The sequence below is a fragment of the Epinephelus fuscoguttatus genome, linkage group LG13 (assembly GCF_011397635.1).
Source record: "Epinephelus fuscoguttatus linkage group LG13, E.fuscoguttatus.final_Chr_v1".
Lineage (NCBI taxonomy): Eukaryota > Metazoa > Chordata > Actinopteri > Perciformes > Serranidae > Epinephelus > Epinephelus fuscoguttatus.
In genome coordinates, this window is record NC_064764.1 from 26,134,728 (window position 1) to 26,151,777 (window position 17,050).

Here is a 17,050-nt window from a genome sequence, read left to right on the forward strand (position 1 = left end):
ATCAAAAGAGGCTTGTGTGATTAATTTGCTAATGGGCATAAAGGTATCATATCATTATCAAGAGGCATGTTTTGTTTTGTTTTGTTTTTTTAATAAGGGAATCTTACACAATCAACAGAGGAGATCTGAGTAAAGACAATTTGCATTGATTCAGTGTGGGGCAAGTTGTGTGTATGGATCCTGTTTTGACTGGTAGACACTGCAGCTCTGGAGAAACTTAATTGATGATTCATGATTTAAATAATGAGTTGCACATAGCAGATTGCTACCATCTGAAAAATGATGCCTGCTTATACAGTGATATTGTAATCACTGATCCCCTTTAAGTTCTACAATCCTAAATTAAAGGTACCCTGTCACATTTTTAACCACTAGAGGTGCTGTGGAGCAATTTTTTTGCTCGTACTACAAACATACTGTAATGGTTATAGAGACAGATTATGGGTATTGTTCTTGATAACAGTTTGTGCTGATGCTACCTCTTAAAAGGTCCAACGAAGACTTTTTCCCTGAGAAAAATGAACTCTTTACACGTTTCTTCTCAGATGATGACTCTTTTGCATTATTGCTTGGTTTGGAAATCTAAATCTGTCTGTAGCTTCTCTCACAGCAACACAGACACAGGTCAGTTCTCTCAAACAGGCGTTTATTCGGGCATTTCTGTCCCTCTGAGGCATCTCCTTCTTGTCATGCCGTGAAAACTCGTCAGCTGCTTGTCATGAAGAGTTTCCCAAAGCTCTTAAAATCCCTCAAACGTCTCTCCAACCATCTAGCAAGACATTCTCAACACTGTGCTATAGACGGTCCCACAGCAAATTCTGCCAATAGTAGTAGTAGTAGCAGCACAACAACGAAAATTTGTTCCGCCACAGAAGTACAAGTAAGTAAATAATGAACTAGTGCCTGAGCTTCAGCCTTTGCAATTATGTACATTTTACCCTTAATACATCAACTCAGTCACATAGGATGTACATTTTAACCTTATTATGCATCGTGCACATTGTGAACTAAACACTTTTAAATAGCACTTACACTGTCAAATAAGCATCGACTTGGAAGTCTTGTTAAAATGGCTGGTATGATTTTGGGGAGGAGTCAGGCCAAGCTAATTCTAGGACCATCCACTCCTGGATGAGTTCAAACTTTTGCCCTCAGGATGCAGTTTCAGGACACACATAAGAAGAACCAAGATATGTTGCATCTCCTTCATCCAAAGTTCAAACAGCACTTTGGCTGCACTCCTTGCACATTTGCACTCTTGAGCTCATGTGGCCTGTTTGGTATAAATTCTGATTTCCCTGCTCTGGCTCTGTGATTTATTGTGTTGATGGTCGTCCATATTGTCTTTTATTGTTTTTATGTGAACTCTGGCTGCAAAACAAATTTCCCCTGGGGGAACAATAAATATAAGCTTGAACCTTGAAATGGTAGGACGGCCTGATGTTGTTCCCTGCTTTCATTCACTGTGTGGATATCTATTTTTACATTACAGATGATGATAAAAGACTTAAACATGACCAGTAAAATCTGATGCTTTTTGTGCAAGCTGTTATAATATGCAGTGTTAAGTATCGGCCAATACGTCTAAAGATGCGTGAATATGCACACATTCCTGCCAGGTGCATGCAGGCATTAATACTTTCAGAAGAAGACAAACAAATGAAACACTCACCTGACATAGAGGCCTGCTAACCCATCAGCTATAAGACTTCATATTCCATGAGCTGGTCATTTCAGGTCATCTCTGTCAACGAAAATCTGCATTGAAGTACAGTATATTTTTTTTGTTTTGTTAAGAAAGCTAATATGAAGCTGAACAGTCATCAGACAATATCTAAGACGGTTTATCTGTCACTCAAACATGATTGGTCAATATTGCCAGACTACAAATGGAAACTAGAATGCTTCCCAAACAAATATCTTGCCCTATGGTCTACAGATTCTGCATTCATATGCAGATATCTGTCTGTTGAGATAAGGGCTGATGTTGCTTGTTTTCATGTCATTCCATTGATCGACAGTCGGAGATGATAACACTAAAATAAACATGGCAGTAAGCCAACAAAAGGCACAGAGAAAAATGACTGGCAGCCAACGTAAACAATGCAAGTTTCAGCATTTTCAGAAAATGGGCTTTGCAAATGTTTTATGAGAAATAAAGGCGTTCCGAACAATCAAAGATACACACAAACCCTTTTGAAGAGAAGGTTGTAAACACAACTGTGTTTTCTTACAAGAGAACTCCACGGGTACCTTTTAAGTCTTGACATCTCTACGTTCTTTCAGTGAATGCTCAGTCTCTCTGTGGGTGTAATGGCGGTCATTTACATATTTTCATTAATTTCAGTGATATTAATGTTGGATGGAAAGCCATTATTGGCTGATGATCCCGATCAGTCTTGCAAATTCTCCTCCCACGCACACACGCACAGCAGGGGTGAAACTCCCTGCGTCTCAAACCATAGCAGAACCGCCTTAAGACCATTCACTGAACCAGGCTGCTGACAAATGTAGTGAAGTCACTGTAAATGTAAGAGGCGTCTCTCGTGTGATAGTGATGAAATGTGTCATATAGACGGGCTTTGGGCTTCAAACCTCTCCATTGTGAGATAGAATATCACAGCTGCCTCTAAGCATTTGCTCCCATAGCTTCATCACACCTCTGACTGCCTCACTCCAGTCCTAATCAATAGCTCCTTCTAGCATGTAGGCTCAGAAAAGATGTGAGACAAGCCCTTAGAGACTGAGACAATCCCCCCTCCCTTTCTTGCCTCGAGCCCCACACCCCTCCCTCAGCAGCCACATGACGAAAAAACGCCAGAGCAGGAGATTGGAGTCTAGGGGGTTGTCAGTCACACAAAAATCTAAAGACAGGATGAAGCCATTCCCCTCCCTCGTGCCCCGTTATACCTCATTACAGACTGCGGGGATCTTATTTCCCCCTTCCTTTTAAGCACAGTTGGATTGATCCACAGTGGGGTTCACATTCTCCACCAGTGCAGGCTCGTCCACACTGATTGTGGAGAAGGATTGGTATGGCAAAAGAGAGAGCAAAGACTAATATTATGGTCTTAAGGGAACAGTATTACAAATATTATGTCTTTTCACCAATGGCACAGAGTGGTAATAAAATTAATTTTGGAGCTTACAAATTAGATTTTGAAGGTTTCATCTGTATCAAGTTAAATTTCTCTGTGACATTCAAATATCACAATGAATCGCTGAACTGATTAGCCCGTCTTGTGTATCTTATCACCAGACATTTCCGCATCAGAGCCCATAGCTGATATGCTGCTGAGTGCAGAGGAGAGCTGGCTGCAGAGACTAAAGGACCCCTCCGCTCCTCTACCCTCCACTGACCAACGCTATGATGGTGGTTCACACGACCTCAACACTCCTGTCAAGAACTTGTAGGTTAACAGTTTCATGGGCACAGTGTTGCCTTATTGTTACTCCACAGATTGTGAATCCTGTTTTTTTACTCTCATTATTCTCTCATCCTTTCCCCCAAATCTGCTCCCCATCTACTGTCAAACTCTATCCCCTATCCTCCGATTACACAGGAACCCCCTGGGGCTCTCCATCTCTAAGCGGGACAGTCTGCTGGAGAAGTGTGCCATGTTCAGAGAGGCAGGTGGAGCACTGAGCCGACAGCCCTCACAGGATAATGGCCTAGATGGCCCCTTTAGCTCCGGAGCCAGCAAACTGGAGCAGGTACCTTGTTACAGCTTCTTACAGCTCCCACACTGCAAAAAACACAGTAAGGCAGTAAGAGCCAGGGCTGTTGGATCGAATTTCGGGAGTCAAATATTAATTGAATAGTGAAAAAATTAATCCTAATTCCATTCTTAAATTACAATTCAAGTGTGTATTTTTAAATATTTCTATAGAAGTGTTGTAGGTGGTTTGGAACAGAGTCTGCAGTGATGTGGGAGTTGTGCTGGACCATTGTGGTGAAGAGAGAGCTGAGCTGGAAGGCAAAGCTTTCATTGTACTGGTCCATCTAGGTCCCAATCCTCACCTGTCGTCATGAGCTCTGGGAAGTGACCGAAAGAATGATATCACAGATACAAGCGGCTGAATTGAGTTTCCTCAGAAGGATGGCTGGGCTCAGCCTTGGAGATAGGGTGAGGAGCTCGGACATCCGGAGAGAGCTTGGAGTAGAGCTGCTGCTCCTTCATGTCAGAAGGGGTCAGTTGAGGAGGTGTGGGCATCTGATCAGGATTCCACCTGGGTGCCTTCTGCTAGAGGTGATTGGGCACGTCCCACTGGTAGGAGGCCCCTGGGCAGACCCAGAGAACACACTGGAGGGATTTTACATCTCGTCTGGCCTGGAAACACCTCTGGGTCCCCCAGGAGGAGCTGGAAAGCGTCCCTAGGGAGAGGGACGTCTCGAATCCTTTGCTCGGCCTGCTGCCCCCACGACCTGGTTTGGGATAAGCAGTTTAAAATGGATGGATGTTGTCAGCGTGTCCTGACAGCAAGCAAGCAAGCAAGCGTCCAAGTGTCGCATCGCATCAGATGCTCTCTGTCCACACACTGAATCCCTTAAATAAGCACTTCTGTCTTGTCATGTAAACAAACCATTCACCTATCAGCTCAGTGCTGAGATCAGACTAGAGACCCACTTAAAAGATGAGTGAGTAGGCTATTAGCTATATTCCTACTTTTTAAACTGAAATCAGTTGTTTGATATTGTGGTATTTACTGTAAATGACATATAATAAAGCCAACAGCAAGAACGTTGTTATAAGAGATGGTCATTTACCTTGATGAGACTACTACAGATAACCAGAAACTTTCAGCTCCTTGGCCAGGTGGGCCAAATGCCAAAAAATAACGTGAAATATCCGTCCATACGGCAGTGAGTGATTTACTTTAGTGGTGGCTTCTCTCCTGAATTTTGCTGTTATTTATGGTTGCACTAGTTTGACAATATAGGACAGGAGAGAGAGGTGAAGTGAACGTTATTCAAGCTGGCAGGAACTCGTGTTACGTACAACAAAAGCCATGGTTCATGTATGTTAGCTGAGTAAATTTAATTTATGATAAGTTTTGATTTTACACCCCAGCAATTAATTGTATCAGATACAATTATAAGCTGAATTTTAGCTTTAAAAATTCAAATATTATTTAAATATAACTAATAATTAGGAATGAAATTGACTGGGATTATAGAGGACTGACAGCTCTAGTAAAAACATAGATAATCCCAAATGTCTGCTAGAAGAAAATTTTATATTTTCCATTTGTTTCTGGAGACCACTGTCCCAGACTTTAAATTTATCATGTAAAACACTCTCTGCCTCAAGCTGCATGTCGTAGTGCTGACATGTGAAATTTAACTCTTGCGTTGCTTTTCCCTCAGGTCAAACTGATGCCTCCAGCTCCCAACGACGACCTGGCGTCCCTCAGCGAGCTGACAGACAGCAGCCTCCTCTATGAGATGCAGAAGCGCTTCGGCAACGACCAAATCTACGTAAGACTCTGCTGTCCTTGTGCCACTAAACTGTGAAGACCCCCTCGACATTAAACATGCATTAGGAGACAAAGTACACACGGAACACTGAGAAAGATAAACACACACACTCTCTTGGGTAAAACTGGGCCACTACAGTTGTTTATTTGTAGCTGAGTGCTGTGTTGTCTGCAGTCTGAGAATTTCAGAGTGTGGTGTTTGGATCATATCGCACGTTCTTTATACCCATGAGCACTGCAGCGGGGTTCCTTCCAGCATACTGTACATGCAGTGTGCTCTGTTTCTGAAGTAAAAACACCACATACAGTTCATCACAAATACTGCACCTCCTATTCTGAAGACGATTGTGTGGATAATATTAAAATTTTAGACCCAGGACTACTTTTGCAGCCAGTGACTGTCAGTGAATATTTTTTTGACCGTGACTAAATTTGTATTATTCATAGTAGTCTGTACACCCTTGTGTGTTCATGAGCTGAGTCCCTTCCCATTTCTGTTTCAGCCTATGGTACGTAATATTAATATATACGGACACACACATACTCACACTGGTGACAATTACAAAATCAATACCATTTAGATTGATTGAAAAGACAAATCCATAACTATATTCAGGAGTAAAATGCCTTCATCTCCAACGATTTGGTCCATTTTTTATTCCTGTCTTTTTCTCCTTTCCTTTAAAACTGTAGTCTGGCCCATACCTCACCACGGGGACCGAGCTCTATAAAGACTGGAACCAGATCAATGTGGAGCTATCCGGTGCACTCTCTTCTCCGTGAAGAGGCAGTAATAGTCTGTTATTATAGAACCCCAGATGGGCGACAGACAGTAGGGTTAGCCGCAGCAGGGGACAACAGATAAGGGGATGACAATAAAAGGCAGTAGAGTGGTGGATGAAGAAAAGAGGAATGATTAGAATTTAGAATAATGAGGGCTGGATTTGAGGCTTCAGTCCAATTTGGAAGAAGAAAAGGTGGAAAGAAAGGACAAAGTGCAGCTATGAGGAACACGCCTGATCTCATTGTGCGTAACTCCTCTGTCATGAGGTGTAGGCAGTACAGCCACACACTCAATTCTGTTTATAGCAAAGATATTCCTAAATAAAGCCAGGTAAGCAGATAATGGCTTTACATTTGACATTTTCAATGACGTTTCCATCTTTTCTAAGAGGGTTTGCCTTGAAAAGACCTAAAATCTTTTTCACCTGCCTGATTCTATACTTATAGTATGACCTTAAGTGCATAATAAGGGTCATTTCAAGAAAGAGGTGGACAAAGCAGAGATGTGATGAAGGACAGAAATAGGGGGGAGGACAAAGGCGGTGAATGCTCCATATGTTCCCAGCAGGGTGGTCAGAGATGGGGCTTTGATGAGTGGTCTGCTGCCTTCTGCCATTATAGAAGGACCAGTGCGCCGCTAACCCCCCCGAGGAGAGCGGCAAGGAGCTGGGAAAGGATGTGACAGAAGACACTGGATTATTGACAAGCATATCACAAGATTAAACAACAGTTAGTGTGGAAGTGGCGCGTTGTTCTCTGAGTTTTATTCTGTCAATAAAAAGCTAAACTTGTAGTGTAAATTCTACTCCGTGTCCGCAAGCAGTGGGAATTTGTTCAAGTCATTAACCTTGAGCCAAGGCCTAGGGACAGAGCAGCATGTTACAGAATGTTAGCAATGTCGGCACTCTCCCAGGGGACAGAGCGTTAGCTTTCAAACAGCCCCCGGGACTCCTTGTGACAAACACAGGGTTAGCAGTTTAGTGGAAAGGGTCAGAAATTGGGAGTTGGTTATTTTTATCTAAACGGCCTCAGGGTTTGTGTGTACGCTGCGTAGGCGGGCAGAATTGTTTTGGTTTTTTATCAGAGAAAGGTCATTACCGAGGTTATCGTTGGAGGTTCCTCTCCTGACCTGTCTCTGCCATGAGATTACCATACTCTTATGGTAATAGAGATTGTCACCTCCATGCATACTGATGTAAAGGAAAGAGTGGCACAGCACTTTTTTCAGTTCAGTGATAGCTGCAGGCGCTCTGTAAGTAATTAAAACCCAGCTTCAGCCTGTTTGTATGTCAAAGCGGTCAACCTCACACCCAAAAGATAAGTGTTTAACATAATTAGATTCACGAGTAAAAGATAAGTCAGGTGTGTTTCTTTTTCTCTGTTTTGTAGACTTACATCGGACACATCCTCCTGCTAGTCAATCCAAACAAAGAGCTGCCCATCTACTCCACTTTGGTAAGCATACATTTAAATGACCTCTGTTTCACACAGCAGCCCCTCCAGGATGTCGCATTGTTGGGATCGTAAGAATTCAACGCAAATTCTGCCCACTTGTATTGGACAACCTTGTAATTTCAGCCTTAGAGATAAGGTAAGGAGCTCGGACATCCAGAGGGAGCTCGGAGTAGAGCTGCTGCTCCTTTGCGCTGCAAGGGGTCAGTTGAGGTGGTTCATACATCTGATCAGGATGCTTCCGGGCTCCTTCCATTAAAGGTGTTCCTGGGGCACGCTGGAGGGATTACATATCTCGTCTGGCCTGGGAACAACTTGGGGTCCTCCAGGAGGAGCTGGAAAGTGTTGTTGGGGAGAGGGATGTCTGGGATGCTTTGCTTGGCCTGCTGCCCCTGTGCCCCGGCCCCACATAAGCGGATGAAAATGGATGGTTAGTGGTAACGTTAGTGCTGTATAAATCACAAAGGCATAGAGGCGTGCCTGCCTGGTTGTGTGTAAGTGTAATAAAGAAAATAGTGTAGGAATAATAAGTATTCAATAAAATGTTTGAACCTTTTTGAACACTCAGAACAGTGCGGTTTTGTTCTCACTGGAATTAGTTGCCTTCAGTTTCTAATGAATAATACAACAACAAAAAACAACAACTATTTTTGCAATTTTCATTTACCCTGGCAATTTCACTGCAATAAAACATCCAAGAAAAGCTGCCATGAAATCAAGCATTTAAGGCTGCAATCCCAAAAAAAGCCAGTTAAATCCTGGAGGGACTGACATAGGCTTACGATATATGCTGCGCTGAGCTCTGTTAATGTTGAGTTTGCAATTCTGTGTACTATGATTCATGCCTAAAACACATGGCTTTACATTTGATGGGCTACACGATTTACATGCAGAAGCATACTATAAAGGAGGCACGGTTGCTGTATAATAAGCAGGGCATGAACAGATGAAATGGACCTTGTGGTTGATAAATAATGCAGTCTTCCTGTCAGTGATACACAGCGCTAGGCTGGCTCGGCATCAGCGAGGGAAGAGATGGATTCAGTTAAGCACACACACATACACACATCATCACACAGACTTTATTACTCTACGTCTCCACTGTAAAGAATTATTTTTAAAACACTATCTCTGCTGGTGAAAAGCATCATATTTAACATATGCAACAGCCGGAGGAGACCGTCAGCTAATAACTGACAGGCTCTTATTCTTTACACATAATTATTTGTTTATTGTTGTGATATCAATCAACAACAGTGTGTCACCTTATTTTAAACAGCAGATAACTCATTCTGAAATAGCTGAAGTAATGCCAGTATAGTGCTGCTTGCCCATGTGGGCCCAGAGGGGGGGTTGGATGGAGGAGGAGACATCTTCCGCTGCCATGACAGAATGGAGCCAAGCCCCCTTTGGCTGTCCCATTCCTGCCCGCGTCTGGATTCACTCCAGGCATCCATACCCAACTGACAGGGTATGTGGACGAGTAGGGAGGAGCCGGTGTGAGAAGGACATATGTCACAACATGTGTGATCTGCTGGCCGTCTGTCACCCCCTCTGGTCTGGTGGTTCACAGCCCATCCTCCTTCGCTTTTCCACAGCCACAAATACAGCACTGGCACACATCCTCTGGACCCGGGACAAATGGGGGTGTTACAGTGCAGTCGTATCACAGTTCAGTATGACAGACAGTGGAGGGGTCACTGTTTTCAATAAAGTTGGATTGCGATTGTTCATAATTTCTTATTTTATTTATCCTTCGTCATAAGTTGAGCAACATTTAAACTATAGTTTCTGTTACTGGCTGAAGTGGAAAGTGCAGGTTTTAGAATCACTTACATTTGAAGTCTTCTATGTAAGACTCAACTAAACTAAACAGAAATATCTAGATGATAACCTCCTTATCAAGATAAAGAGCAAACATCTGAGTAACATTCTTCAACACCTCAGTTGCTCAGAGGCCCCAAAGAAAACATCTTCAAAACTGTTTTCATATCTGTACTAAAAGCTAAAAGTCAACACTTTTAGGCCATTGTTGAGTCTAATTGTTCAAAGTTTTAATGGATATTTTTAAGTTTTGGTCCTCCATTAGCAATATTACTTTTCAAGACACCAGTTACAGATTGTTTCCTTAAAAAAAAAACAAAAAGTCTCATATGTGCAAACAAAAACTAGACAGCTGCTCAGAGATGGTTAATACTTTGGTCCTGTTTTTTCTCCATGTTTATATTTAGCAATTTGTGTTGCAAGACATTATGCTCCAATACACTATTTCGCTTAAAACGATAGAGGAAGAAAGATTCTTGGTACTTTTCTCTATTACAGCAACATGGCGTGGCATTAAAGAAATACCTCACCCTGCAAACGACCCTTTATATGTTAGTTACTCACACTATATTACATTGAATTTGTGAAAAGAAAAACATTAGTTTTTTTTCACACGCCTCCTCAGTGACGAAGAATCCAGAAGCCAGACTCCACTGACAAAAGCAGTAATTTTTCCTTGTTTAACAAGGGAGCTGCTGATCCACCACTGCCTCGATCAGTTAGTTTGTGTTATTGTGTGACACTGGTGAGTTTGAACTAACCCTTTCAAACACCAAAGTCACACAATAACCTAAACAAACTCATTGAGACAGTGGTGGCTTCTGTGTTCAGTGAGGTAAAATTACTGTTTTTGTAAATGGAGTCTGGCTTTGAAGAGAGCATAGATATGTTTCACTTTTAGTTTAGTTTTTTTGTAGGAAAGGGCTGTCTGTTCTGGAAATGCTGAGTATTGCAGCTTACAAATAAATTCAAAAATTGCCGCCGACAGACGCCATAACGGGAGATATGACAAACTCACTGTCTTTGGTTTAGTTTTACTCACTGCTTGATGATCCAGGTGCTTCGGTTGGTTTTTACAGATGACTGATTTGCATGATATATTAAGAGTTGCAAGATGACGCTATGAACCAAAATCCCCAAACAAACATTCCCCAAATAAACAGGCCTATACAAAACAAAGTTCAAATCAATGGGGTATTAAACGACTTCATCAAACAATAAAAACTAAGATTAACCAAAAACACAGCGATTCTAGACTGTAATCCCATGGCATCCTCCGCTCCGCACTCATTCCCTAGATGCCAGGTCAGGTGGCGCATGAGAGTGACACAAAAAATAATAGGAAACTAGGACTTGCTAGAAATGGCTCCAACACTGAGCATATGACTGGATAAATGAGACTTGGATTATACTGCATGACGTGTGTTTGAGTTTTCAACAGATGTTTTGATAATTTGTTCCCTTATAGCATCAATTTATTGAGAGGTTTTTACTTGTTTTAGTTCTTTGTTCGCTGGAGTCATGCGAGATAAATTATGTATATCAATTACTCACCCCATGTTACATTGAATTCAGGAGGAAAACTTTGTTTAAGTGTGTGTTTAAAATGATGACAGTTTTCAGTCAACGCCTAAGTGCTGTCTTAGTCACTTTGGGTTGAATTACATGGTTACACTGAGTGGTAAACCACACCTTGTTAGTGAGCTGAACATACACACACTCACACAGGTATAGAAAGTTATACCCAGCATGGTTTCACTGTTTTGTTGAAACTGTATCCTCTGTGTTGCTCAGCCCACGTGTGCATGCATGTTACATAAGGTTGTTATCCAATGTCTTGCCTCTCTTTCTCTCCCAGGTGAGTCAGCTGTACCTGAGCTCCACGGGTCGTCTGTGCTCCTCTCTGCCACCTCACATCTTCTCCTCAGCAGAACGAGCTTACCACATGATGCTGCAGGAGAGACGCCCGCAGTGTTTCATCCTGAGGTACACCGGCCCCCTTTAAGACACATACACACATACACTCTCTCACTAACACCGTGTGCCTCGGGTGGTTGAGACAAAAATCTCAACAGAGCGGAATAATTGTGAGAATAATAGTGACGTTCAGCTGGCCACCTGGTTCGTCCACGCCCTCCGCCGCACACCTGTTAAACACTCCCTGAGAGATTAATAGCTCTCAGCCTGAGCTGAGCGGTGGACCTGTTCATGCAGAGATGGAGGTTTGCTGGGAGAGTTGCGGCGTCTCGCTCTTTGTCCTCGGCTGGACGGTGGCAGCTCCCTGATTGCAATTAAATCCCGTTCCGGCTCTCCAGTGACATTCCCGCTGAGTTGTAACCAATCTGGCAGAGAGTTAATATGTCCTGGCCAGAGGCGATCCATCTCACTCACACACACATGCAAGGACATTGCACTGTGCATTCTCACATACACACACTTGTTTTCACTCTTTCCCCACTGCACTTTATTCTTCCTTTTCGTGTTTCTCTTTACGTTCAAGCTTCCTGTTTCACTCCATATTTCCTCACACATACACATAAACACACACGCACACCTACACATTTACAGGCAATCAGCAGCCATGATCCCCCGAGGCGAGTGCTCTAACAAAATGCCCTTGAAATCTAATAAAAACTGGTAAATGAAAAGACAGTGGAAAGGCCTTTGGACTTCACACTCCAGCAGGGCTGTTAGTAGGAAATATAGCTACACACATACACACGGACAAACAGCTCACCACAGCACACTGCGGTCATTAGCAAGGGCTTCTGACCTTCCGAAGCCATCTGTTTGATGTTACTATGCTTGTCTCAACTCTCTGCGTGTCGGTGAGTGTCAGAGCATGTACTGTAGAGGTACCTTATGTCAGATTTAATATCCGCTCAACGCCAAATTAAAAAACAAGCGGCTACTGCCAGAGAAGTTGTGGCAGCAACAACATTTGGACAGAGCAATGTTAGTCGTGTTAGAAAGAAGGAATAGATTATGAATTTGATGGGTGGAGGTCCCTGAAGGGGTGATGTCAAGTAGGTGGAGACATACAACTGAGGTGACAGATGTGGGGAACACCCCGATGACTAATGCATAACACCTATTCTTGTGAGACACTTCCAGAGAAGTGTAACACACAGATGCTTGATCTTTGCACTGCTCAATTTGCCTTTTACTTGGGATGCCGATATAGACACTGATGTTTAACTAACAATTCGGCTGCTATGGATACCAGTGATTTTTGTTACTGTTGTTGTTGTTTATTGTGTTTTTGTTGTTATTTATTCCCCCTTTTGTGCCAGAAAAACAAAGAAATCATTGTAAAAAGATATATGAACTGTTTTAAAGTCATTCAGCCCTTTATAACGTCAACTTTGGAACTTGGAACAACCGTAAAAATAATATTCTATCACATGAAATCATTTTTTAAAAATTGCTTCAAAAGACATTTTACTATATATATATCATATTCCCTTACTAATATTTATATTATATTGCTGTGAAAACACAAACAAATTCTCCTTTAAACCACTCGCCAAAACCAAAATTTTACATGATTGCATTTGAACACATCATGATAACGTTGTAATTTACGCCCAATACTCACTTTTACGAAATAGAGCTTGAACATACAATGTAATTCAATGCAACCTCCATCAGCAGTTAGCTCCAGCTAACGTTAACTAGCGCTCCTCCTTACAATGAAGCTGTATCAGGGGAACAATAGGCTGCATCCCCTGGTGCATCGATAGTGAGTTTACTGGGTCTTTTTGTCCCACTGGTGTAATGGAGAAGATTTCTGTTCATCCCAGACACATTTTCTTTTGTCCCTGGAACAATGGGACGCCATTAGACTGGAGTCCTGCTTTTTAACCTGCACCAAATTGATGGAAACGGAAAAACATCAGCCACTGCTATTAGTGACTAGCAAATTATTTGATGATAAACCGATCCAATCAGCCGATACTGATGTGTGACCGTTAGATAGGTGCATCCCTGTCTTTCACTCTTGATGTCTACTTTCCTTTAATAGCAGCCTGTTAAAGGGACAGTTCACTCTCAAATAAAAAATGCACATTTGTCCTTTTACCTGTAGTGCTATTTATCAGTCTAGATGGCTTAACATCGGCCGCAGAGGTGTCTGCCTCTTCTCAATTGCACAGTGACACAGTTGGTGGGTGTAGTAGAAACAAAATAGTTTTACTTGAAAATGCTCACAACAAGGTCTGTGGATTATTTTAGGGGTTGGGGGGGTTGAGCACCACGAGCCGCGTGCCTTTAGGTTCCATTTTATTAGAGAGAAGGCTGACATCTTGATGGTCGATATCTCCAACACTCTGCAACTCACACCAAAACAATCAAGATTCATAAATAGCACTAAAGGTAAGAGGGAAAAATGTGCACATTTGATTTGATTCTTCACCTTACATTGTCTGCAGAAGTCACACAACATCTTCAAAGACTCTTTCCACCCTGCCCATCAATATAGATAATACAGCACTTTCATGTTTTTTAGATATAAATATTACTATTTATTACTATTTCTAAAAGTAAATGGTTACTTTTTTTAAATGAAACCTACCTCTATGCACACAATGGCACTGCAAATGTCACTTTTGAATTTTGATTTGTTTTGATTTGACTGATTGGTTGACTGTATGAATGTGTGTTGGAATGTATGGAAGGACGTATTCTTTTATATTTATTATTACTTTCTTTTTAGCTATGAGGCCGCATCCTGATTGTGCAATTACATTTCGTTATAAATTCTTTTACAATGACAAATAAAGTATCTAATCTAATTTGGGAGTGAACTGTCCCTTTAATTGTATTATTTTTGCCTGGCCATTTTCGGGCTCTATTCCCTGGCTATTCATTTAAGAACTAATATAGACCTTTATTTATTCAAAATTTTATTATTTATAATAATTATTAATTATAATAATATAATATAATAATTATTTATAAAGCTTTTGCAGTTCAATGTTGGAAAGAGTTCATGTATAAAGAGTGACAGTGACACATCACCTGAGGAATGAATGACATTAAATCTGTATTTTTCCATCTCTCCAGTGGTGAAAGTGGTTCTGGGAAGACAGAGGCCTGTAAGCATATAGTGAGACACCTGACAGCCCGCTCCAGCCCCAAAGGCTTTGTGCTGGAGCCCAGAATGAAACACGTAAGTCTGGACCTGTCAGTGTTTAAGATACTCTTTTATTTTACACTTGAAGCAGTCGTCAGGCTGAGCGTCCTGGGGGCTTATATGGCTGAGGAGCACGTGATGTAACCGCAGTGTCTTTGGCATGACTCTTGAATCCTTGTTACTTTCATGCCATTGTGCCTTTACTTGGATTTGTAAAAAAGGCGAAACACCCAAAAATTATCTTACAGCAGACATCTGTGCTGTTTTTCATTTCAAATTTTCTGCTCTCCGCAATCAGCCCTCATCGAGAAACTCATGAATATTTGTGTGTTCTTCAAAGCGAGGCACTGACTGAATCTTACATCCATTTCTCCCTGCGCTTTTTGTTCCTTCTCTCATGTCATCTGTGATCAAAAATCAGATAGCAGTGTGGTGAGGCGGCAGTCATAACTGTGTAAATGTACCCCGCTGTTCCTCTGTCCCTGCGCTGGGGGAGGGAATAGGTGTATGGATTAATACACCAGAAAATGGGGCTTTTGCTGGTGGTGTTTTCTTCTCTGCTTGATAGCTGTTCATTTGTCAAAGACACCATTTGAGCATGTGTTTGATTGCATCATCAAGATTTCCATTAAGATGACTGTGTTTCTTACGTTGTTGTTTCTTTGGGACAGAGAGAGAAGATTGTTTGGGCATTATTCTCAGGTGGCAGTCCATTTTCCTTACACCTTACAGCCTGCTGAGGGAGTATTGGTTTTAAAAACAGTAGTAGTTTCTAATTTTTTGTTTAAGCATTTAGGCAAGATCAGAATTTATTATCCTTCCTTGTTTTGCATATGAAAAGAAAGGGACGCACTTTCATTACTGCTTCTTGTTACATTCCCCTTGTGTTTCAGATTGTGAGATGTTGGTGGTGCTTAACACATGATTCACTGCTCTGCACTCAGTCTGTCAGTTGCAGTGGGTAGCCTGGGATTGCAAGTGCTGTGTTCTGATGAAGTCATCGTTGTGTAGTCGATATCTGGGTCAGCTCACTCTCTGATCATCCAGAGGACACAAAAATTACTGAGGTCCCACATAACGGATGCATATTGACATCTAGTGGCGGAGAGTGGAATGGGAGCAGAACTCCATTCATTAATTGTAGAATGAAAAAGATGTGCATAGGATATTCTGACTCACTGGTAATGTTTCCTTTATTTTGGTAAAATATTCAGGTTAACTGTATCCTGGAGGCCTTCGGTCATGCGAAGACTCCAAGGAACAACAACTCAAGCCGCTTTATTAAGCTGTTGACCATCCAATACTGTGACAAGAGGAGGACACTACTCAGAGGTAACATACATGTCTGCCAGTGGAAACTTATTGTACTTTCACTTTCATAAAGTGTTGTCTTTATTTCACATGAGAGACAGCAGTTGAATGAAAAGCTGATAAGTGTCAGAACATTCATTCTAATCACTGAATCATTCACTTAAAGTCTATAATCTGGTTTAGTTTTGCTACAACTAACATAAAATATTTGCTTCATTTTTTTAAATACACACAATTTATGCTTTATTATTCAAATTGGTGATCTCAAAGTGGGGTCTGGGGACCTAAAGGCATCTGTTGTTCTTTGTCATTCATTTTAATTATCGTGATGTATTTTTTTAACAAAAGCTTTCATAGTTCAACAGATAGCACTCTAATCTTTAAATCTAGAATAGTTTGTAGTTTCCATTCTAATGTAACAAATTGTCAGAAACTGAATCAGAAACTGCATTTTATTTTGCCTGTATGCACTAAGAGTAGAACATTTCACATTTCTCTCTATATGTGTGGGTGTGTATGTTCTTAAATGCATTACAGATAAGCCCTTTTCTCTTGATTTTCCTCTGATGTTTCATTAACCATAATGATGATGGCGGCATGGCGGTGTAGTGGTTTGCATTGCCGCCTCACAGCAAGAGGGTTCCTGGTTCAAACCCAGGATTGGGAAGCCATTCTGTGTGGAGCCTGCTTGCTCTCCCTGTGTCAGTGTAGGCCTTGTCTGGGTACTGGTTCCTCCCAATCCAAAAACATGCAGGTTAGGTTAATTGGTGACCCTAAATTGCCCATGTGCTAGTGTGAGCATGAATGGTTGTCTTTAGCCATAGACTGTAGACTAACCACAGACTGTTAGCGACCTGTCCAGGGTGTACCCCGCCTCTCACCCAGTGTCGGCAGGGATAGGCTCCAGCCCCCCCCTGCAAGGTCATCATTATTAATGATTATAATAATGATGACCTTTATATCAATACTGCTTTTCAATTGCAATGTGCTTCACAAAAGACAATACCACACAACATAAGAAAAACAAAAAAATTAAAAGAACATCATACACAGAAAATGCAATAAAAT

The 17,050-nt window shown here is 41.6% G+C and overlaps 1 protein-coding gene across 4 annotated transcripts in view; it reads left to right on the top strand.

The window, feature by feature from the left end:
* The window catches only part of myo16 (myosin XVI), a 135,750-nt gene that overhangs the window by 56,986 nt on the left and 61,714 nt on the right, over positions 1-17,050 (top strand). For all 4 annotated transcript variants that reach the window (XR_007450790.1, XM_049594620.1, XM_049594617.1 and 1 more), the window contains exons 9-15: positions 3,260-3,410; positions 3,564-3,714; positions 5,369-5,479; positions 7,651-7,716; positions 11,396-11,523; positions 14,602-14,707; positions 15,886-16,003. Coding sequence is in view for 3 of the 4 variants with exons in the window: in XM_049594620.1 (XP_049450577.1) it covers positions 3,260-3,410; positions 3,564-3,714; positions 5,369-5,479; positions 7,651-7,716; positions 11,396-11,523; positions 14,602-14,707; positions 15,886-16,003 (831 nt within the window). In the remaining variant the exon portion in view is untranslated. The remainder of the gene's footprint in view (positions 1-3,259; positions 3,411-3,563; positions 3,715-5,368; positions 5,480-7,650; positions 7,717-11,395; positions 11,524-14,601; positions 14,708-15,885; positions 16,004-17,050) is intronic.